At 39.9% G+C, this 21,560-nt stretch overlaps 1 protein-coding gene across 1 annotated transcript; it reads right to left on the reverse strand.

The window, feature by feature from the left end:
* Positions 1-523: 523 nt before the first annotated feature.
* On the reverse strand, positions 524-21,557 carry LOC137996825 (PAX3- and PAX7-binding protein 1-like). Its single transcript, XM_068842418.1, has 11 exons — positions 20,129-21,557; positions 15,114-15,240; positions 12,392-12,592; positions 10,688-10,887; positions 9,948-10,098; positions 9,143-9,261; positions 6,697-6,773; positions 3,002-3,068; positions 2,092-2,238; positions 1,555-1,706; positions 524-1,290 (listed from the first exon to the last, which is right to left on the reverse strand). The coding sequence occupies exons 1-11, from the start codon at positions 21,539-21,541 to the stop codon at positions 1,182-1,184; spliced, it is 2,763 nt and encodes a 920-aa protein (XP_068698519.1). The 5' UTR covers positions 21,542-21,557; the 3' UTR covers positions 524-1,181.
* Positions 21,558-21,560: the final 3 nt, after the last annotated feature.

Below are 21,560 nucleotides of genomic sequence, written 5' to 3' on the forward strand. Positions count from 1 at the left end.
CGTTCTCTCAGTCGCTTAGTTGAGCATCACTTACTCGTCGCCTGCATGCTTACTTTTTTTCTCCTCTCTCTTTTTTTTTCTTCCCTAGTTGTACAACATACTAACAAAATTGATTGTCAGTTTTATGTTTTACAATGACTGCAAAATTCTCGCCTATCGCCTCGTGGATCCACAGCTACGTTGACAATGTTATGACGAAATTCATGATCAATAACAGGACAGACGCATGAAAAACTGACATCAGTTTGTTAATTGGCTCGGTGCAGCGCGGAGCTCCGCTATAATTAAGAAGAACGAGAGTAAAGCACCCTACGGATGACGAAGCTGTCATATTTCAGTCCACGAGGCAATCAATTTTCAGGATTCAGAAACTCTTAGGGAGAGCTGAAATTTTGCTTCCAATTGCAAGATCCTAGTATTTCCGACGTGCCCAAAGAAGGGGTCTATCCAGTTTTTAAATTTTCTCAGCCCAAGTAGAGATTTCCCTGGAATCGACGGCAAAAAAAGACACCAAAAGTCAGCACTGCTTGAACAATGTCCTTTTTATTGATTTTTACTGTACAAAATTGGACATTTCTAATACCTGAATGTATCGCACGTAATTAAGATAAAGTTTGGCTTAATTTCTGCCTGAAAATGCCACAAGATCTTTTCTTCTTTTTCTCGAGTTTTCTACAACTTATCTTTTACATTTTTCTTTGCTTTTACGTTTTCTCTATGGAAGAATGGTTGCATGTAGTATTTCGTTTTAACTTAGCAAAGTAACACTGACGAGAGCTTAAGTTGCCCAAAGAAGATGACACGATGACTGACAAAAGTGCAAGATTATGTGGCCAAATGAAGGTGCCAGGCACCTGGTTTCGTTCAAAAATTAAATTGCTTACTGCCTCCGAGGGTGATCCCTACCTGGCGAGACGAATCAGTGTGCGAGTGGCAACCGAAGAGAAAAGGCTTTGTTCGGCATCCCGCAAAGACATTCCGCGGTCTCAAAAGGGGAAGCGCGCTCGCAGGTTCGAGTGTCCCGTAACAGCAGCACTCTATACACTATTTTTTGTGTGTTAATAATACATTATCTCGTAATGATTTGTTGAGTGGGTTGTCAACCAGATGTGGTCAACAGACGAAGAAAGACGAAGTGACTACGGGTTGTCGAAATGTGGTTTCACAACTGCTTTGCTATGTTAAATGTCTTTAACTTGTTCCTCCATGTTGTGTTCCTTTGCCACAAGTCTTGCTTTGTCCACAGACCGCAGCTGTACTAAAAGCTGGATAACTTTCTTGATACCGTTTCTAGAAAAAGAATAAAACAATATGAACGACAAGGGCTATTCGCACACCGAGACTGGACTGTTTTCATACTGCATAACCCGAGTTCCTGCACGAACGAAGTTTTACCGCTTTCTGAACGCGAGAACATTAGGATAAGTCTAAACACTGCGACGTCTCCTACTTTTACCCTCGTCCAAATTTGCGCGCGGCACGAATACAGAAAAATCTCTTGGGAGTTCTATGTTCAACACGCTTGCAATGTAAGTTGGGACCACACGGATTTACCTTGCTTTCTTTCTCTCGGCCTCAGGGCATCCTGCAGAAGACCGTTGCATACTGCCAGCTAATGTCGCGAGGTATCTTGCCAAGGCTTCCAAGGATGGCACCGTTTTCTGTTGTTGTTCACTGAACCACTGCTTGGGTAAAGTGCCAACAATCTGCAACGAAGACAAAGCGTTGTTCACCAGTGAAAATAAATCCCTTGTAACCCTTGCCAACCGGAAATTTGATAAGAAAACAAGTATACTTTTTACCTTCCAAGCAAAGTGGAAGGGATCAACATGAAAGAATGCAAAGCAGCCTATGAAAAATGCAAGGTCGTCGGAATACCGCGTGATACGCGACGTAAAAATAAAACGAACCAATCAGAACTCAAATCAAATCCATCAAGCCGTTGCTGGACACGGGAAGACGGCAGAGAGCACGTCAACTACTCTATCTTCCGTCTGACTGGTCGAAAGCGTTGCGCGATATCATTGGCCAATAACTGTTTGTAATCAAAATGTAAAACCAATGCAATTGGGAAAACCGCTTCCAACTTACTGCTTTCGTCTTTTCCAAACTGTCATAATAAAGATGCGAGTGTTGCAGAGCTAAGAGAAGGTATCTATTGAGGAGGCCATCAATCGCCATTTCTTGCAGTCGACCTGATGAGAGAAGACCTTCCCATAGGAGAATGTTGCCCATGAGCTGCAAAGAAAAAGTGATTCTTAAATTCGTCTGTTGATTGCAGTGCTTACGTTTGTTCGGACTTTTTTTTTTTCGCAAAACATAGTAAAACGGCTTCAATTTAGACCTGTATCCGATCTGCAAATGGTTGGTGTTTTGATGGGGACCATAAACCGTAGAGCGTGTCCCAAAACTTCTTTCTGACATCATTATGTGGGACGCTGAAAAAAACTACAAGTACACAAGGCTTGCAGCAAGGTTGTAGCAAGACGACGGTTATCGTACACGGTAACCCCACAGTAAATACTGTTGGTTATCTGAAGAAAAATGACTATGCTGACCGTGCAGCGCGCATTTTTGAACATTCTTTGCTCGCAATACAAAAACGCCAAATAACCACATTTAGGTTGCGTTCGATTGACCCTATTCAGGAACCCATGACAAGGAGTGAACAAAAGCCCTTTATTCCTGTCACGGCGTTTTCACTGACCAATTTATTTTTAGATTGAATGAGACTCCCGCAGGAGCCCCATGACCAATCACAAGAAACTTAGTTGACGCCATAGTGTCATCGAACCGGAAATATCTTTGTTTGTTTCACTTTGCGCATTTGTGCATAACATTTCAAAGGGTAAAAGATAATCTATGGCATCTGAAACATAAGTTAATTAGGTGCAACTAAAGGTGATTGAAAATGTAAAGCGCCCGTGGCAAGAATGGGAAACTTTCCCCCGTCGCCAAGCAACCAATTTCCCGGTTATTCCCGGTTGATTACGTATTTTACCTTTACACAGCTCCAGAATTGTCTTTGAAAGAACGGCAAAGCACCACACGATTTATTGTCAAGTAAGCTGGCAAAAAATCAAATGGATCAGTGTTGGTATGAGGTATTTGATAATAAAGTGAGGTACGATCCTTCGGGTAAGTGTAGTCCTGAGAAGGACTTTTAAGAAAGAAATTGGATGACGTTTCGACAACCAGAGAGGAAGCGGAAGCGGGGCGGTCAAGTGAATTATGTAACGTCAATGGATGGTATGAATACCCTGGCTTACTTGACTCTGAAGGCGACTTTACGCTCAGGTCGTCGAAACGTCAGTCAGTGTCATCCCGGACAATCGTACTTCACTTAATTATATGACTACTGGGTTTACAACTTTTACGATTATAAGATAAATTGACTACATGTACATCCATTTGTTATTCCAATGTGCCAAAGCAAACAAAGCTGTCGCTGGCAGATTAGTTAACGGACATCAACCACAAAAATGATAGCTACAAGGTGAAATGAATATGGGACTTTTATTGGACTGGAAAGAAGAAACAACGAGACCACAGTATTAACAAAGCATGGTGGAGACAAATGCAAATAATTTAAACCCAGAGCAAACACTTGCAATTAGTAGTCGAACGTCTGGGCCATGCTTCTCTCTTTCTGATAAGTTATTCATCAAGTGTACTGTGAAGTCTTATTATCATATGTGCCCGTACGGCCCCGAGCGTACTTTCATTGCAAAACTATTGGGCCGGAAAAAGACGTACGGCCCTACTAGAAACACGTGATGCTCCGTGCGATGCAGTTTTAGGAGATTTCGTCGCTTTCAACAGCCAAGTTATTTACAGCCAGAAAACCAAGTGCAAACAACATATTAGATCAATTGTCTGTGCATATTTTTGTTTTTTATTTTGTCCTAACTTCATCTTCTGAGTGCTCATAATAGTGTAAAGATCCCATATGATAAAATGCTTATTGACTGAGTTTAGGTCGGGCCGGACAGGAAAATATTTGGCCCTCGGTTATGGCGCACGGTCCGTACGCCATAACCTCGGGCCAAATATTTTCCCGTCCGGTCCTCCCACTCAGTCAATAAGTACATAGTATTTGCTTCCTATTACAAATCCGGGGGAGAGGGGGGGGGGGGGGGGGTACTCCCAGAAAAATTGTGACCCTATTTCATACCAAAATGTACGATTTTCCCTACCCTATTTCAGACCCGACCAAAAATTGGATACCCTGTTTCAGACCAGAAGCACATGACCTTGAGGGCGTGTAACTTGCAACTCTTGAAACTCTTTTCCTTGGAACAAAGCTAGGGATTTTAGGACACCAATTTTACCAAAAACCACACCAAAAATGAGATCGAAGCTGCACGCTCGGGAAAATGCACGAGCTACGTTACATCCAAACAAGGAAGTTTTTAATCTCAAAAAACCCCAGCTCTGAACCAGAGTCAAATGCTTCACAGTTATGAGCTTCTGTTCAGACCTACTTTAGCTTATTACACGGTTGGAGTAACAATTTGAGAAGGGCTTTTGTTGACGGTTTTATCGCCTAATGATCACAAACCAGTCAAAATCGATACCCTATTTCAGACCAAAATGGCTAAAAAAAGCATACCTATAGAGCTCATATAAGGGAGTACCCCCTCCCCCGACCTACAAATACAGTTGAACCTCGTTATTTCCAAGTTGCAAGGGGAAGAGAAAATTGTTCAAATAAGTGGGTTTTCGAAATAGCCGGTTCAACATAAAATTCTGTACACGGATTATATCGTGACGCTAGAAGGCCTTAACTTATAAATTTCACAATAATTCATTATTTCAGTTAGAGCAAAGGTGGCAACTTTAACTGCAAATCTAGAAGTGTAAAGAGGAATTCTATATCTACAGTCTTTCCCGCCAGAAATCTTCGTTTCAGAACGCTTCATAATAATAAATGTGGCTTATTTACGAGATTGGAAGATCGTGTAATTCGAATTGTGCGCAATGGACAAAGACAATTGTCACAGTGTGTTCTGATAGTGTCCGAAGCTCTTGAACCATCTTTTAAATTTAAACTTCGAAATAAAAGGGTAGCATCAAGTCCATAGGAAACAAAAAAATAGTTCGAATAAGCGGTGAATTCGAAATACCCGACTTCGAAATATCGGGGTTCAATTGTAGTAAGGCAGTATTTAGCCAATGAAATTAAAGGAGGAATGTCTGTTTATAGTGCCCAGGTCTCTTGAAGTATGCGATTAGGCGCGAGCAAAAAATCGCTCGTGTAGCCGCGGCTTTAGGGTAGCGACATTCTTAGGTTAGGGTAAATCTTACTTAAGAAGCAGAGCTAAAATGGGAAGGAGGAGGGGGGGGGGGGTTAGGTTTTTTGTCTGTATTCATAGATGTTGAAGTAGGGGAGAAGAGCAAGGGTCGTATTAAAATCTACGTGAGTTTCTGGAGATAAGTGCCCTTTAGACCACCCTGCTAGCAGAACCTTTCTTTTGCTTGCGCGATTTTGGCGTTCTCGAGAAAGACTGCATGAATCGAGTAAGATCTTTATTGAGTATGTGCTGCATGTTGCCAGGATACAGTCTCGAACCCAAGCCTAACACGCCAGAGCTCGCCGCCATCTTTGTTTTTCACGGTACAGCGGGTTCACTTACAACCATCAGTTTTATCACTGAACTGATGCTCGAACTGGAAATGCCGGTTTGACAAGTCCAGAAGTTCGGGCTGCGGCGGCTTCAAAGAGTTGAAGTGAATCAGGCAGAGCCTCCTTTTCTTCGCCTCAGTAAAGAAAAAGACAAAAGGAGGCTCTGCTCGCCGGGTGCCTCTTGACAAGTGCAACGTAGCTCAAGCAGACCATTAAATTTATGGAAGAACATCCAAAATGGCACTTCAGATATTAACACGACCAATGCAGCTTCAAGCCACAAAAATGTCATGGAAAATCGGTCTACACTAATGGCCATCTGTCAAACTGACATTGGACATTTCCCTACAATTACACGACGCAATATCCCATCTTAATATGAGAAGCTTTTCGCTTTCAAAAGAATGAAAACAGGCAGAATTAGAGCTTTAGTTCAACAAGCCGCGCTGATCTACCGTATTTAGGTCTCAAAACCACTTTGAAGACGGTTAGCTTTTACTTGTTTTGCTGGGTACTACTATGTCAATACTCAAAAAAATTCGGTTTTTCAGGATCTTGTCTCGTTAGCCCAGTGGATATTGGAATATGCAAGGAGAACCCATCGATCCGGGTTCAACTCTTTGGCTCGCCTAATCTGAATGTTATACAAAAATTTGGTTTTATCAACGGAGTTGATAATGTAAATTGGCCACCGTACAGAGATTCTAAAAGCTGACGTTTCGAGCGTTAGCCCTTCGTCAGAGCGAAGGGCTAACGCTCGAAACGTCAGCTTTTAGAATCTCTGTACGGTGGCCAATTTACATTATCAACTCCGTTGATAAAACCAAATTTTTGTATACTACTTCCCCACCGACGCAGCACCACAGTTTCTTTAGAAACTACCCCTTCATTAATCTGAATGTTCTCTGCACATTGAAATGTTTGTTTCTTTGAGGTAGATTTGAAGTCTGAAGTAGATTGTACGTCGTGTAAGTTGAATAAAAAGGGAAATGTCAGTTTTGAGGGATGGCAATGAGTGTTGACGTGAAAAACCACAGTATCTCACAATCAACAGGAAATAAATTTAGTACCTCTTTGGGTAGAGAGGAACATAGACGTCATCACTGACACACCTTCTCAGGCGAGATGTTATGGCAGCAAACAGTGACTGTGAAATAAAAATGAATTTTAGGACACAGTGTTTGGGAAACTTCTGGTAAAGGAATACACAAAATTGGAATAAATTATATTGTTTTAGGGCATATTCCACGGTCCAATAGCAAGCTAAATGGAACCAAAGAATACAGTTTACTTAGAAATTCATCTTGTTTTGGGAACATCTTACAAGAACAGGGGTCAATTCAACAAAAAAGTTACACTTGCAATGAACAAGTTGAACCTTTGTTTTTACATGTGCACGAGAAAAGGAATTCAATAAACATCGTTACAATTCGTTGTTACAAGACTCCGACTTGTAATTACAGGTGTAGCGCTACACCTGTAGACTTTGGTTCGCGTACAATTCAACAAAAGTGTTACAGGAGTCTGCCTTGTATCTTTACAAAAGTCCAACTTGTTAATTACAAGTACAAACTACAAATCACAAGTTACTTTTAAGCTTAACGTGCGACTTGCAGGAAACGTATTTCAAAATTTCGATATGTTCTCGTCGAGCGAAGAAGAACTGGAAGAACCATTGAGACACCGAGTTATTCGGCAGCCTAGAAATTTTGAGGAAAGATGGTTGTTTGACATTGAAAATCCACGTGAATTTTGGGAGAAATCTCGTATCTCCGTCGAAGCATTCGAGTACTTACTTGCAGCAGTAGGCCCAACGGCTTGAAAAAATAAACCTCGTGGTGTTGGAACTTACACATGTAGTCTACAAGCGTATTCAAGTTACGTTATTACAACTGTATCGTGACGCGGGCTACACGTGTGAATTCCACTGTAGAAAAACCTTTCATTGAATTCATGAATGTACAAGTTGTACTTTATACGCGTAATTTACACGTAAAATCTACACGTGTAACTTTCATAATGAATTGACCCTTGGATGAGGAACTCTGCGCTACTTGTCAGACCAACTATTATGTTTGAGAAATATCCGTTATTTCTAATTTGGGATAAGATTACCATCCAGTAACTGGACAAATTCTCCAGACACTAAAGATGAGCCTGTTTGTTTTCCTTTCATTTGCAAGTACTCCGGATTAATTAGAATATGAAAATTTTTTTGGTTTCACTTCTGATTGGTTGAAAAAGTGGCGCGAGAACTTTGAACCAATCACTGAGTGAAGTAATGCAAAACCAAAGCAATTCACTAATTACTTTCGACACTCAATTGACAACCGCTCCAATTTGTAGCATTACCGTTTGCTTTGTTTGAGAAACAGACTTTGTTACAAGGAGGTACCTTAAAGGCGCGTGTATAGGCCGCAACTTTTTTGCCTTTTTTCCGCACAACTTGGAACTCAAGTTCCAATTGACCTACAGTAATTACATGTAGTATGCAAAAACATCTAACAAAAACAGCGTTGTTGATTGCCTTTCAAATAGTTGTGGCTCCTATAAAGGGGCTGTTTGACTTAAAATTCGTAAATAGCGAGTCTTGCTCTCTAAGAGCTCTTGCAGTCGGCGAATTTTCGCGCGATCTGAACAGCTAAACTTCAGCTGACAAAGAATCTTCATTCCTCCGAAAACAGCCTTGCAATGGCGCCTACGGCCGATTACATTGACGGTAATCTTTATGCCATGTGCGAGAAAATACCACAAGAATCGCGAGGAGGGCATTGGGGTCTTTACCAAACCGCACAAAAATTCACTCAAAACTGAAAGCTGCTGTACATTTTGATAAAACCCAAACGCTGCAGACAAGACGGGTAAAAACTGCTGCAGTAATCGAACAAATTCATTGGTAAAACGTGGAGTATACGAACTTGAGTCTGTGTCAGGACGCTAATTCAAAAAATGGGAGTAATGACGAAAAATGTCCACACTGCTGACACGCATAATTTCCAAACCTCAACTATAAATGAAATTGGAAAAAACGCAAACCACAATATATACCAAAACCGAAAAACCGGAATTTTTAGCGCAAAATCCGAAAAACTAAGCTAAAGAAGTCCAAAGTCACTTATCTAAAACTCCATACAGTGTAGCATGGGCCTTTGAGGCTATCTAAAGAACTTCAATACAGTACAAGGCTGCTGCCTAACCTAACGGTCGACCGGTCGCCTGGGGCGCCTTACTTGCGAGCGCGAGCGACCAAATTTCTGAATGAGTAGCCCGAACGGGCGCCTAACTTATCACAAGGTGATTCATCCTCACTTTGAATTAATTAATTCTGGGCTCTTGAAAAAATGACACGGGCTACTAACTTTAAATGTTGGAAGCCCGAAGGGCTCCGGAAAATTTTTATTAGGCAGCAGCCTTGCAGTACTTTTAATAATAATTACATGTGTCATGATTAGAAGTTGCAGAAGAGCGTCTTTAAACCAAATAAAACTCTTCAAAACATGACTCAACTGCAGCTACCTGTGTTGTTTTGTCCTGAGCATGAAAATTTGGGTAAACTTCAGCCATTCCTCTAATTAACTTTATGGCAAATGTTGTTTGTTTTGTCGAGAGAGGGTCCCACACATGCTCAAAAAGACCTGAACAAATAATAAACAGTATCAAACAATGAGTGCGTCATAAAGAGGACAGCCTGCCAGCAGTCCCTTCAGTTGAGCCACTAGTTTAACTCACGCAAACCACTGAACCCTAGCTCAGAATTAGCGTTTATCATAAGAGAGTGTACATGTACTTCTTCTTTAACTTCATGACTTGCAAAATGCCAATAATAATAGAATATTGTATGTGGCAAAAACCACTTAAAACCAAAGGAAAACATGAAAGACGTACAACAAAGTCAAAGAAATGGCTGGAGTGACAATGGAGGGACAAGAAAAGGACAAGATTGAAAGAAAGGAAAGAAAAACAAGGAAAGGAACTTTATGTAAGTGTCTAGTCATTCTAGCACTGAAGCACTAATTGGGGACACTGTAAATTGAAATTAACAATTAAAACAAATCAAGTCAAATGTTGGTTTTTGAGGAGAGGGGAAACCGGAGTACCCGGAGTAAACCCCTCGGTGCAGAGTAGAGAACTAACAAACTCAACCCACATATGACGCCAAGTCCGGGAATCAAGCCCAGGCCACATTGGTGGGAGGCGAGTGCTCTCACCACTGTGCCATCCCTACACCCCCTGATCCAGGACTTTAAACTGACTTCCTTAGTTCTATATCATTATTCAATTATATCCTACCCTTGTTACTTTGAGCAAAAACAATAAATACCTGTTAGCTTTGGAATAACTGATTTCTCCAGCAAGCTTGGAATAAGTTTTACATCGGGATCATCAACATCAATGTCATAAGGGTCATCTCCACAGCCAAACAGCACAAGACTTTTATACCAACGAAATTCCTCAATCTCTAAGCACTTGGCCTAAAAGGGAAATTCCAAAAATAAGTTGAATGTGAACCAATCCAGACTCAACTAAAACGTTTTGGAATGCTGAGTGACCGCAAAACAGGTTGAAGAACTTACAGTTGATTTTAAAATTTAAAAAGTTCATTTCATGCATTTTAATAATATCATTGCTTTTCATTTCAAAGAAAAGAACACCTGTAAATTGAAGTTTCCTTTTGATAAAAGCTTCTTATTCCAAAACAAAATAAATAAATGAAAAAGTCCAAAAGAATTGAACCAAAATAAGGAATTAAAGGAAACTATTTGGCTGAAAAAAAAAAAATCAATAATAACTAGACTCGGTGCCAAAAGGTTAATTTACAGCCTTTTGAAAGAGTAATAGAAAGCAGTTTAAACTTTCACATCTACGAATATCCAAATCATGCTTACAGAAAGAACAGTGCTTGCTTATCAGAATTATTAATGCAGGTATAGTATAAACCTTCTTTTGTGAAACTACGTGTACGACGGCATGGTGTTCATCAGCAGAACACGACATGATCCTGCCAAGTTCACTGCCACTTCCTTTTGTTCACAATGTTCATAACAAAGGTATCAATTGTACCTCAAATGGATTCCAGTCCAATAGTTGCAGTCTAATAAATGGAGCAAACAGTTTAGGAAGACAAAGAGAAATGTAAGCATTCCTATAACAGTCTTCATGTTTGTTCTTCCACTCTTCGAATCTTGACTTAATTGAGTCGATAGAACTGAAGTCTTCCACGACGTCTTCAAATATTGCTTTCTCTTCTGACAGAATTTTCTCTGTTGGGAACAAAAAAGGCGTAAAATGTTATGTTAAACACCACAGCTCACACATTGAATAAAATTGCACATGTGATACAAAATTATAACCAGACAAGAAGACCCTTCTGTTGCGCATGTGGCAATCATGTTATTGGTGCAAATGCTAACCAGAGTAAAACTACCTGAAGCTTTCTAGAAATCAAGAACTTTGTGGACAACAGGACTTTTGTGTAACCAATTACCCCCACAGATTTTGAGGCAAACGAATTCCCATACTACATGTAGGTAGCCAAGAATTCAGTTTCAGTCTGCTACGAATGACTGAGTTAATAATGGAAAAGAACTGTTGCTAAATTCCCATTCAGAAATGAATAACACAATAATATTTGTGGTGAAATCCATCTTTGGGTCTCATGTTCGACTGCATATTTGAAGACACGTGTTTGAAAACCTACACGTACTGAAGATCTAGATTTCCTAACCAATTACATCTTCTTAGACCCAAAGATAATGTATAATAATGTTATGGTTAAAAAATTTTCAAACTTGGTCATTTTGATTTATTCTTAATGTCCTTTTTCTTGGCCTGTACATACATGTACAATAACCACACCTTGATTATTAACTGTAATTATTGATGATCCTCTTGCAAAATTCAATACAAATTAGTTGTATCCATGTACGTAGAAGGGTGCCTTCATTCCCATCCTAAATATTGCAGTAGGTTGATAATGGATAACAATGCATAAAACAACAAACCTAGTCACTGCTTACGAGCCTAGAAGGCTCATCAGGCCGGCGCTTATCTCCGGTTTCCGTAGCATGAAGCGACTAGGAGTATTTATACTTCCCCCTGGATGGGATGCTAGTCCATCGCAGGGTTACCCCCAGCATTACGCCGGTACCCATTTATACACCTGGGTGGAGAGAGGCACCGTGGGGGTAAAGTGTCTTGCCCAAGAACACAACACAATGTGCTCGGCCAGGCCCCGAACCCGGACTACTCGATCTGGTGTCGAGCACTCTAACCATGAGGCCACCACGCCTCCCACAAACCTAACAGATCACATAATGATAATAGTTCTTTAAATTCTGTGAAGAGAACAGCCTAAGAGGAAATGGTACTCAAACTCTGCAGCCATAAACACTACAGCACCTGGAGCTTAGAAACTAAGCATCTTCTAAAGGATTAGGGTGGTCCCAACGACTGCCAAGGCCTGCATTGCTACCAACAAAATCAATCTTCAATCCCAAGATCTTTAATAATAATAATAACAATAATAATAATAATAATAATAATACATGCAATAATAATACTTATACAGGGGTTTGAGCGTATACTGCCACCCGTTTGTCAGAAATTTGCCTCTCACCGCCGGCTACTCTGCCTTGATTTTCACTCAAACCCTTCTAAAAGACGAGTGACCACCGCTTACGTTGATTAGCCCAGGTATCTACTTCAAAAGTTATTGAAACCTCTGTTATACTAGCAATAAAAACAACAATAGTAGTATGATCATACTAGTTTCAGCTCTGAATTTAATAGAATCTGTTTCAGTTTCCTCATCGTCTGTTGACTGTCCTTCATGATGAGTTTCGGTTTGTGTGCCTTTCTTCTCTTTTTCTCTGTGTTTTCTACGCCTTGCCCTTCTTCCCTCACGCTCAGCCACTCGTCTCAACTTGGCCTGATCAGCTGGTTTCACAGAATTCTGTCCTTGCTTTCCTGCAAGGAATTAAAGTAATGGTACAGAAAGGCATTCATAAACAGCAGCAACCAATCAATCATGTTTTGGATTACATTAATTTTGAAAAGGGCCTATCAACACAGGTCTTTTGAAAATAATCTTTGCCACACTTTCCAAACAAGGTATTAAACACACTCACTTCATAGGCTACTTGACAGGAAATGGCATATGTACCGATAAGTGTAAAGAACATAGTATAACGATGTTAAATGGTTATAGATGATAAATTATCTGTGGTTTCGTAGGTTCGTGGTTTCATGGGTTTGGTGCTTTCACTGGTTTCATACATGTAGGTTATGTGATTCACAAGTTTCCTGGTTTTATGGTTTCAGTCATAGGTTTTGCATGGTTTCACTGGTTTCCGTGTGTCATAGGTGTTGTGGTTTCATACATGTAGGTTTTGTGGTTTCACAAGTTTTCTGCTTTTATGGCTTTCATAGTTGCATGGGTCTAGTGGTCTAGTTGGTTAGTTGGGGGTTTGGCAGTTTTACAGGTTTTGTGGCTTCAAGCATGTGCTTTGTTGTTTCATGGGTTTTGTGGTTTCATAGGTTTTGTGGTTTCATAGGTTTTGTGGTTGGATAGGTCTCATGTTTTAGCAGGTGTCATGCTTTCCCAGGTTTCATGGTTTCATAGCTTTTTCCTGTTTTTACTGAACATCTCACCGACGGGTTGAAAGTACACTGAAAGTGTCATTTTACAGTGTAGTGGCATTGAGCAGTCAGCAGATTGTTGTTGTTTGTAAGAATGAAATCACCATTGCAGCATCAAAGATAGAGCTCAGTTCAAACTTCCACTAGCTTTTGATGAAATCCTTGAAACCACGAAAGCAGTGACCACAAACCCTGTGAAACCACGAAACTCATGAAACCACAAACCCATACCCGTACTATTTGAAATGGATGCTGAGATTTAATAAATACTGTTTATCAGCACTATTTGTAGGCAATCATACACCGGGCAGTTGCCATACACCTCTTTCAACTGCCCACTTGACCTGAAAATAACACCGAGATTTTTTTTGTGTGTTTTGAATTTTCATGCTAACTACTTTCGCGATTTTAAAGGTGTTAAACTATTACAAAAAAACACTCAGGAACCTAGTCATGTAAAACAAGCCTTCATATGGTGAATTTTGCCTTTCTGCCACATGTGATTGCTCAATGATCAATCCACACAGCGAGCAAATTGAATGTCTAAATAAATGCAGCACAAGTTCTGAGTTTCCTTGACTGTTTTTCGGTAATATCTCATGATGTCAAGCATTTCCATCTATTGCTCGCTTGTTAAATTAAAGTTAAAACTTTTGATTCTTAATTGATTAATTAAATAGGGGATACAGAATAAATGAGATTACCTAACACGGTTGAAATGAGAGCTACATGTAAAGATATATTATATATTATTCTAATCTTGAACACACAAGCAAGGCTGAATTTCTCAAACACTGAAATTCTAACTTTCATTGTTAGATTTACATACTCTGCTTAGAGGAAAACACACGCAAGCCTTATGTAATGGATGTGGCAATTTTTACTCATTTCAAATTACACGCAGACTGCGTAATTTCATGCATGATGCATGTGTAATAGTTTGTGTAAAATTCTATGTGCGCATATTTTGCACGTAAATCCACCATCTTGCATGCATTTTACGCACATGTAGCTACTGCTATTCCTGTGGCCTGTACTATATGCAAGAAGGTATCCTCAGCTATAGGTGCCCTCAAATGTGTGCGACCCTCTATTCCAAAGAAACTGCCATTCAAATTTATAACGCTCTGATTGTGCCATATTTCAATTACTGAAGCCAGGTTTGGGTTTGTTTGAGTGGCTAAGTGAGCAATAAGCTCCAAAAATTGCAGAATCGAGCAGCTACAGTAATTACAAAATTGCCTTTTGATACGAACTTGAACCATCTCCTAACCACCCTTAACTGGGAGAGGCTATCAATTCAACGAAAGAGACGGGAAGCCTTAATGATGTATGAGGCAATGAATGGACATGCCCCAGATTACCTTCAACGACTTTTCACTCAGTATTACTCTAATGACAACCTGAAAAACTCTGGGGGAAAACTGGCTTTGCCAAAATTGAGAACTAATTATTTAAAGTGAAGCTTCTCCTATAGCAGGGCTTAAAAAATGTCGGATCTGTTGATAAATTTACATTTAAGCAAAACCTGAAAAAGGTATCCTGCATACTGGATTCCCACACAGCAATCATGTAAAGCAGTTGTAAATAGTTATAGTTTTTAACTTGTAAAGCTTAACTGATGATTTCAGTCTCCTTACTACAGCTGTAACTTGCAATTGTGTACCCCCTCCCCAAGTGAAACCACCTCCCACCCCTCTCCCCAAGTGAAAAGAAGGAGAATCAGTATGGAATTTAACTCAAAAAGCCATACGTTTCAATTAGTAAATAAAGAAAAATCTGTCTCCTCAAGGCAGACTTGTGTAAATACATAAGTTGTCATTGTCAATAATCTAAACACAGTACTGACCAGTTTGAGCATTTAAGTAGTCTTGTGCCTGATCCTTGACATCCAGCTGTCTCCTCTGTACTAAGTTAGTGGCTCTATTCTTCAATAATGCATGCATTGACCTCTCAAGCTCATCAATTTCTGGAACCTGAATTTAAGAATACAAGGAGAAGGAGAAAAATTGTAACCAGGACAGCTCTTTGTAACAAAAAGTGACACTTGCTGATACATGTTACTCATTTTTCAATTCATATAACCCAACAGTCAATCAACATTGGCTTCCCTAAGTGTTGCTCTGCAAACTCATTCTTTGGTTCTACTTTTGTGACCAGCAACAAAACACACAGTCATAATAATCTTTTGAAGTTTAAATAATGCTCAACATAACACAATCTCATTTATGCTGTCAGTCCATTCACAGGGACATAAGTTTATGGGTTTGAAACAAACAAACCACGTCACTATATTTACTTAGAATGGATTGTTGGTCAGTGACAAGTCTATCACGGTAGCCTCGCAGCTCCTACAAGGTCTCACCTGATTGGAGACCACCCTTGAGGTTTAACAAAAGAACAAATAACAGAAACAATGGCCCTTTTGTTTTAGGCCTAGGGTCCATTGTTTCTGTTATTTGTTCTTTTGTTAAACCTCAAGGGTGGTCTCCAATCAGGTGAGACCTTGTAAGAGCTGCGAGGTGACCCGTCTATCATACGTGGATTGTGCTCTCGCTTCACTCGACTCATGGTTAGCTGCTCAGTACTGCTGCTTATTTTTTTTCCTTAAATCCTACTCTCATTCCTCTAAGAGTGTCATGTGATATGCAAATCTATGCCACTGTGACCTGGGGTGGCACCCTGCATGGGTCACATGCCTTGTTCATGCTACTTCCCATTGGTCTCTTTTCTATCATTTTTATTTTTTATTGTTGTTATTGGACCAATAAAATTTGTTTAACATAAACTTCAGAGTGATGGGTACCAAGGTTGACCGATGGATAAATTTGCCAGCCCTGCCCGGCACGCCAATGGACACTTACCCTCCATACTGGTGGCAAGTGAAGAAGTCCTACAGTTGTAAGCCCTTTATACCATACGGGGTATCATACAGACAAGTAAAACTTTCTGGCATTACACTGAATAAAACCTATATTGTACCAGTTATGCTCTTGAACCGTGGCAGGGCTCGAGACTTTTTTAGATCACTAGCCTAGTGGCTAGTATCAGGTCTGATTTCACTAGCCAAATCTAAATTTGCACTAGCCAGTCTTGTCATGCACAGTTTCATTCATTTGTAAAAACTATCATGAAGAATATTCCACATTTGCAAACACAACTCGTGCTTTTAGCAAATATTCTCATATCCATCCTTGCAACAGTGGCGCAAATATACTGGAGTGTACAGCTTCCCATATTTTTCTCACGATGGCAAAGTTTTCGTGGCCTTGAGGCCAATTCCCACAGAACCGTTGCCAAAACTTTGCAACTCACAAATTCACTGGAGTGCTCATTTGGAGGTCTGTGGAAAAGCTGTTTCTTTGATTAGAGCTTTTTGCGATTGAAATTTTAACCTGAAAGCGCCATTCTATGCATGAAGTACAAATGAAGTGGAATGCGGGAAAATAATTTCTTAAATTAGATGTAAAGGAAACTCAAAAGGACAGACTTGCCCTCATATAAGATTTTCTTTTTATTAGTTTCAAACAGCAATTTGTGCATTTTATGCTTGAATGGTCTTCAGAGTCAATTAATATTTGGCGGCCACAGTGCTCGCGAGCAAGTTTTCTCTATTTTCATGCGAGATTCACCATTCCTAGTAAACGAGATAGGTTGCTCCATATTATCTCTTTCTTTTTTTAAACTTGAAATAACTTATATTTGGATTCAATTTCTAAACAAGTATGTGACCTCTTTCCATATACACGTAACAACGTCACAGTTTACATTGGCTCAATCGTAAACACTGTCACTTTTTGCGTGTGTTTGCGATCCTGCTTTCCATATGCGTGATTGCTTTATGCAACTTGATCTTGTGACATAGTAAGATAAGGGCGCAAAAATAAAAGCACAAGTTTTCGCATAGTGTTCAACTTCTTCTTATGTTGGAGTTGTTGCGAGGAAGAAAGCCGGCAGAGAGGAAGTGTTAAGAGACGTTACCGATTCTGGGTCCTATACATTTTCGAGGAGCAGCAACGGCTGCAGCATAGCCAGTATCAAATTATACTGTAGGAACTGGCTCTTTGTGATCAAGAACTTTACTACAGGTATACATGTATTTGGCGGGGTATTGCCTTACAATATTCATTACATTCACACTGTTTTGAGGAGTATCCTCATTGTCACAATCGTACTCGGATTCCATTTTCATTACTTATACTTGCTCTAATTCGTCAAAACGTATCAGGTGGACAAAAATATTGTCGATTGATTGCAAACAATCGGAAACAGCTTACGATTGTGTTTCCATATCATTGTTTCCTCGCTTTTGCATTGGTACTTGTCACCAACAACACGTAACGAACAATAGAAAATTTTCTCTCTCTTGCATCTTGTTGGTGATCATCAGCGATTATCGGCGATTGGTCACTCGGGGATGAACGTAAAAGGTGTTTCCATTTACGCAAACTGTAAATGTGATCAAGTTCTCGGAAGGTGCTTGAGATTGTTTGCAACGGAGTTTTGCGCATATGGAAACAGCAGCCGAAAAGTGATTTCACACGTGATTAATCGTTCGTAACATGGCGTGGGGAAAATGTAATCCGCGTTGGTTTTCTCTTCAGTTTTTTTTTTAACTTGTCATTTTCTATCGCAGTTAATTCCATAGAATCCTTTAGCAGTTTCACTTGCCTTTGGCTAGTTGGCTATTGTTAGTGTCGAGCCCTGCCTGGCTAGATCGTAAACATTCTAACTTTGCTGGTCTTTTTCAGCATGATGCCTGGTCTAATATCAGCTTGAATGAAATCTATCAGAGACACTGTTAAGACCCAGCAACATTGCAACAGTTACTATTCCAGCAATGTTGGCCAACATTGTTTGGATACCGTGTTGGAGCATTCAGGATCTCATTTTGGATGGCATTGAGACAACAGTTTTAGTTTGCCAAGTGTTGGCCAACATTGGCCAACATAGGCCAACATAATTGCATCCACACATCCAAAATCTAATATTGGGCAAAATCTCAAAATTCAATGATGGCCAACAATGTGGCAGTGTTTGATAAGGGTTAAAAGAATCTATGTTCCAGTGTTCAACACTAATGCTTGCCCGATTGCCCAGGGCTAGCGAAATATATCTGTGGGCAAGTAAAACAACTCTAAGACTTACCCAATCAGGCCATCAAAATTTTTGTTCAACTAATATTTTGTGGAATGATGTAATTTGTAACGAAGAAAGTGACTAGTAATAGGACATACCGTATTTACCCGTGTATAAGTCGACCTTTTATGGTCTCAAAAGAAGCTCCAAAAATCGCCCTCGACTTATACACGGGTCAAAGATTTAGAGCCAAGTTCCAGCTAGGTAATTTATTCAAAATTAACATAATAATGTTGTCTTGGGCATAACGAACACAGTGAACAAAAGACTTCAAAATGAATGTAAGCAATTTCAGTTGAAATGAAAAAGGATTTGTTCAACTCTAAACGCTGAAGATACTCACAAACACAAATATGAAATAGACACTGGAAATTTTCGTTTTCCAAAGGCGGAAAGCTCTAAAAGGCATTTCTGTTTCTTCAAATAAAACGCAATCGTTCAACGGCTTAGTAACCTGGCGCAATACCTCCTGTTGCCGTGCAAGCATCGGTAACTATTTGGTGTAGGCACTCATATGGTGGTCCGGTGTAGACCATGTAGTTACCAAGCACGGTCACTAGTGTTGCCTGAAAATGCTGGTTGGTAATGAGGTGGTTTTTTTCTTTGTACAACCCTGGCTGATTTAAATGCTTTTGCAAACTTCGTACTGTTTGGTTTATGAGCTTTGTTTTCTTTGTCATGTGAGAATTATAAGTCAAGGACAAATTAAACTTTCCACATTTTGCATCGTTTGCAAGTTATTTCAAAGATTGACTCCTGCTTCTGTGATGTTGTGCTTATTCTCTAAAGCCCTGTATCCTTGAACAATGAAACAGGTTACTTTGAGGTTTACATGTTCGATTTTCTGAGAACTTTTTCAAAACTCAAGGACAAAATGCCCGCATATACAAAACTATTAAGCGCTTGAGGCCCTGATTTTTTGTGTATCCACACTTCCAGGAATCGAAGAAAACATGATTAGTATCCTATGAACATTTCACAAAGAAATTAAGAAATTGCTTTTTTTGCCATCAAAAATGGGGGTCGACTTATACACGGGTAAATAAGGTAGTCACTGCAAACACTATTAAAAACTGAACGTTACATCTTTTTGCTGTCATTAATTTCTCCATTAAAAATATAACATGTTCTTAGCTGCTATCTTTCTCCATGCAAAAGGAATGTTTGTTACAATTGAACCCAGTTTTCACACCACCAAATACGATACTTTGATATGAAACAATCCATAGTTACTACGAACAATCGCACAAGAAAATTCTACCTTTTGTCACGCAATTTCAAGCAGCTTTGAAAGGCTTAAAGAACATACTATTCGGGACAAATTAAATAGCATTTAATTCAAAACCACCCTAATCTCCGAGAGATATTTAAGGAATAAGGAATCTCCCTTGATCTCTTATAGAAAAGGAAAATCGCTTAAAGATATGCTTGTCAAAGCAAAACTGTGAGGGCTACTAGAACACCATGGACACACAGCAGGAGTCACGCTGGTCTGCCAAACCCATTTTACACACATTTTACACAAATTTGACATTTTTACAAGCCTCCATTGAGTCTTAATGGGCAAAACAGGTCTTTAGACGGTGGGACACCAAAAAAACAAACCTGGTTGCCCAAAGGGCAAATTAGTAATAAAGTAAGTGTCGAACACTGTGCTCCCAAACATCTACTCCCAAAAGTGTCCAGAACCATACCCTACACTGTACATGTACTTGTATCACCCACCTTGTTATTAAGGCATTCAATCAAGTCCCTAACATACCCCTTCATCTCTTGAAAGAAGCTGAATCTCTGCTCAGCATTTCGTCCTTGGCGCTCTAACTTTTTTATATTCCCTTGGGCAGTTTCCAACTGAGACGTAGCTTTTTCCATCTCCATTTCATGCCCACGGTGTACTTCTTTTAGAGAAGCAAGCTGTTGTTTCATCTTATCAGATATCATATCCACTGTTACTACATGACGAGCTTGCACTGAATTATATGTCATGGCAGGCCCATACATTTGATTGCCATTAGCCTGGAGCTCAGAATACCCCATTCCATACAAATATGGCTGCTCTTGTTGAAAATGCAAGGCAGAGGGAGTGTCTTCGGTATATCCTTGTTGATATAGAGTGTTTGTGACATCCGTAGCCTGCAAACCTTCAGGCTGCGTAATGGGTACGGAAACTCCTTTCACTCCTTTTCGAATTTGTTCATCTTCCCAAAGTTTTAACTCCTCATCCTCTGCCTCTTCATTGTCTGACTTTTCCTCTAATTCCTGGTTCGAAAGAGCTGCCTCCATTTCTCGTCGTCTGTCCAAAGCAGGAAAAGCTCCTCGTTTCCTTGCTACAGAAAATCTAATTACCCCTTCCTCATCCTCTTCATCACTGATGTCATTTTCATCCTCTCTCACCAGCCGGCCTTGGGTAGCAAACTGACCTTCATATCTCTTTGTATCATCTAAAGGTATGAACTCTTGTTCAGTTTGTCTTGCCATTTCACGCCTCTTACGAGCAGCATGAATGGTTGCAGCATCTGGTATACTGATATCTGAAATTACTGTTTTAACGTTTGAATTTGTAATTTGTTCTTTTTTAATGGATCCTGAACCTACAGAATCGGTATCATCTTTTTCCTCAACCTCATCATCGTCATCAGCTGCCATCTGGCTCAGTTCAGCTCGCAGTGCAGCGAGTTTTTCGTCAGTATCATCTTGTCTCTGATCGTGGTTTACATTTTCATCAATTTTCTTATCGTCGATTTTATCTTTCTTCTTACGTTCCAGCTCAATTTTCTTTGCCAGGCGACGGCTTTCCTTCGATTTTTTAACCTTAAAAACTTCACTCTCATCTTCGATTTCATCGTCGAAGCTTAGCAGTGAGTTTGAAGAAGTGACCGCCTTGATCTTTGACTTGGCCTTTTCCTTCGGCTTGGAAATTTCATCGTCGATTGAAAAACTCAGAAGCGGATTCGAAGAGGTGACAGCAACGCCTTTATTGTTGGATTTTTCCAAACGCGATGATTTTAAATTGTCGAAAACACTTTCTGCATTTGCAAGGACATTCTCGGACTCACCATTGTTTTCATTTTCGTCGTCTTCATCGACGATTTTCTTGCGAAAATTTCGTCTCGAATGCTTCTTGAACATGGTCGCCATGATTTCAAATACATGGCCT

The sequence above is a fragment of the Montipora foliosa genome, chromosome 3, assembly GCF_036669935.1.
Source record: "Montipora foliosa isolate CH-2021 chromosome 3, ASM3666993v2, whole genome shotgun sequence".
Lineage (NCBI taxonomy): Eukaryota > Metazoa > Cnidaria > Anthozoa > Scleractinia > Acroporidae > Montipora > Montipora foliosa.

Coding starts and splice junctions, on each gene's coding strand:
- LOC137996825 (XM_068842418.1), bottom strand. CDS start 21,541: ATGGCGACCATGTTCAAGAAGCATTCGAGACGAAATTTTCGCAAGAAA. Junction 9,262..9,947: donor AGTTATTCCAAAGCTAACAG/GTATTTATTGTT, acceptor TTATTTGTTCAG/GTCTTTTTGAGCATGTGTGG. Junction 2,239..3,001: donor AATTCTGGAGCTGTGTAAAG/GTAAAATACGTA, acceptor TTTTCTTTGCAG/CTCATGGGCAACATTCTCCT.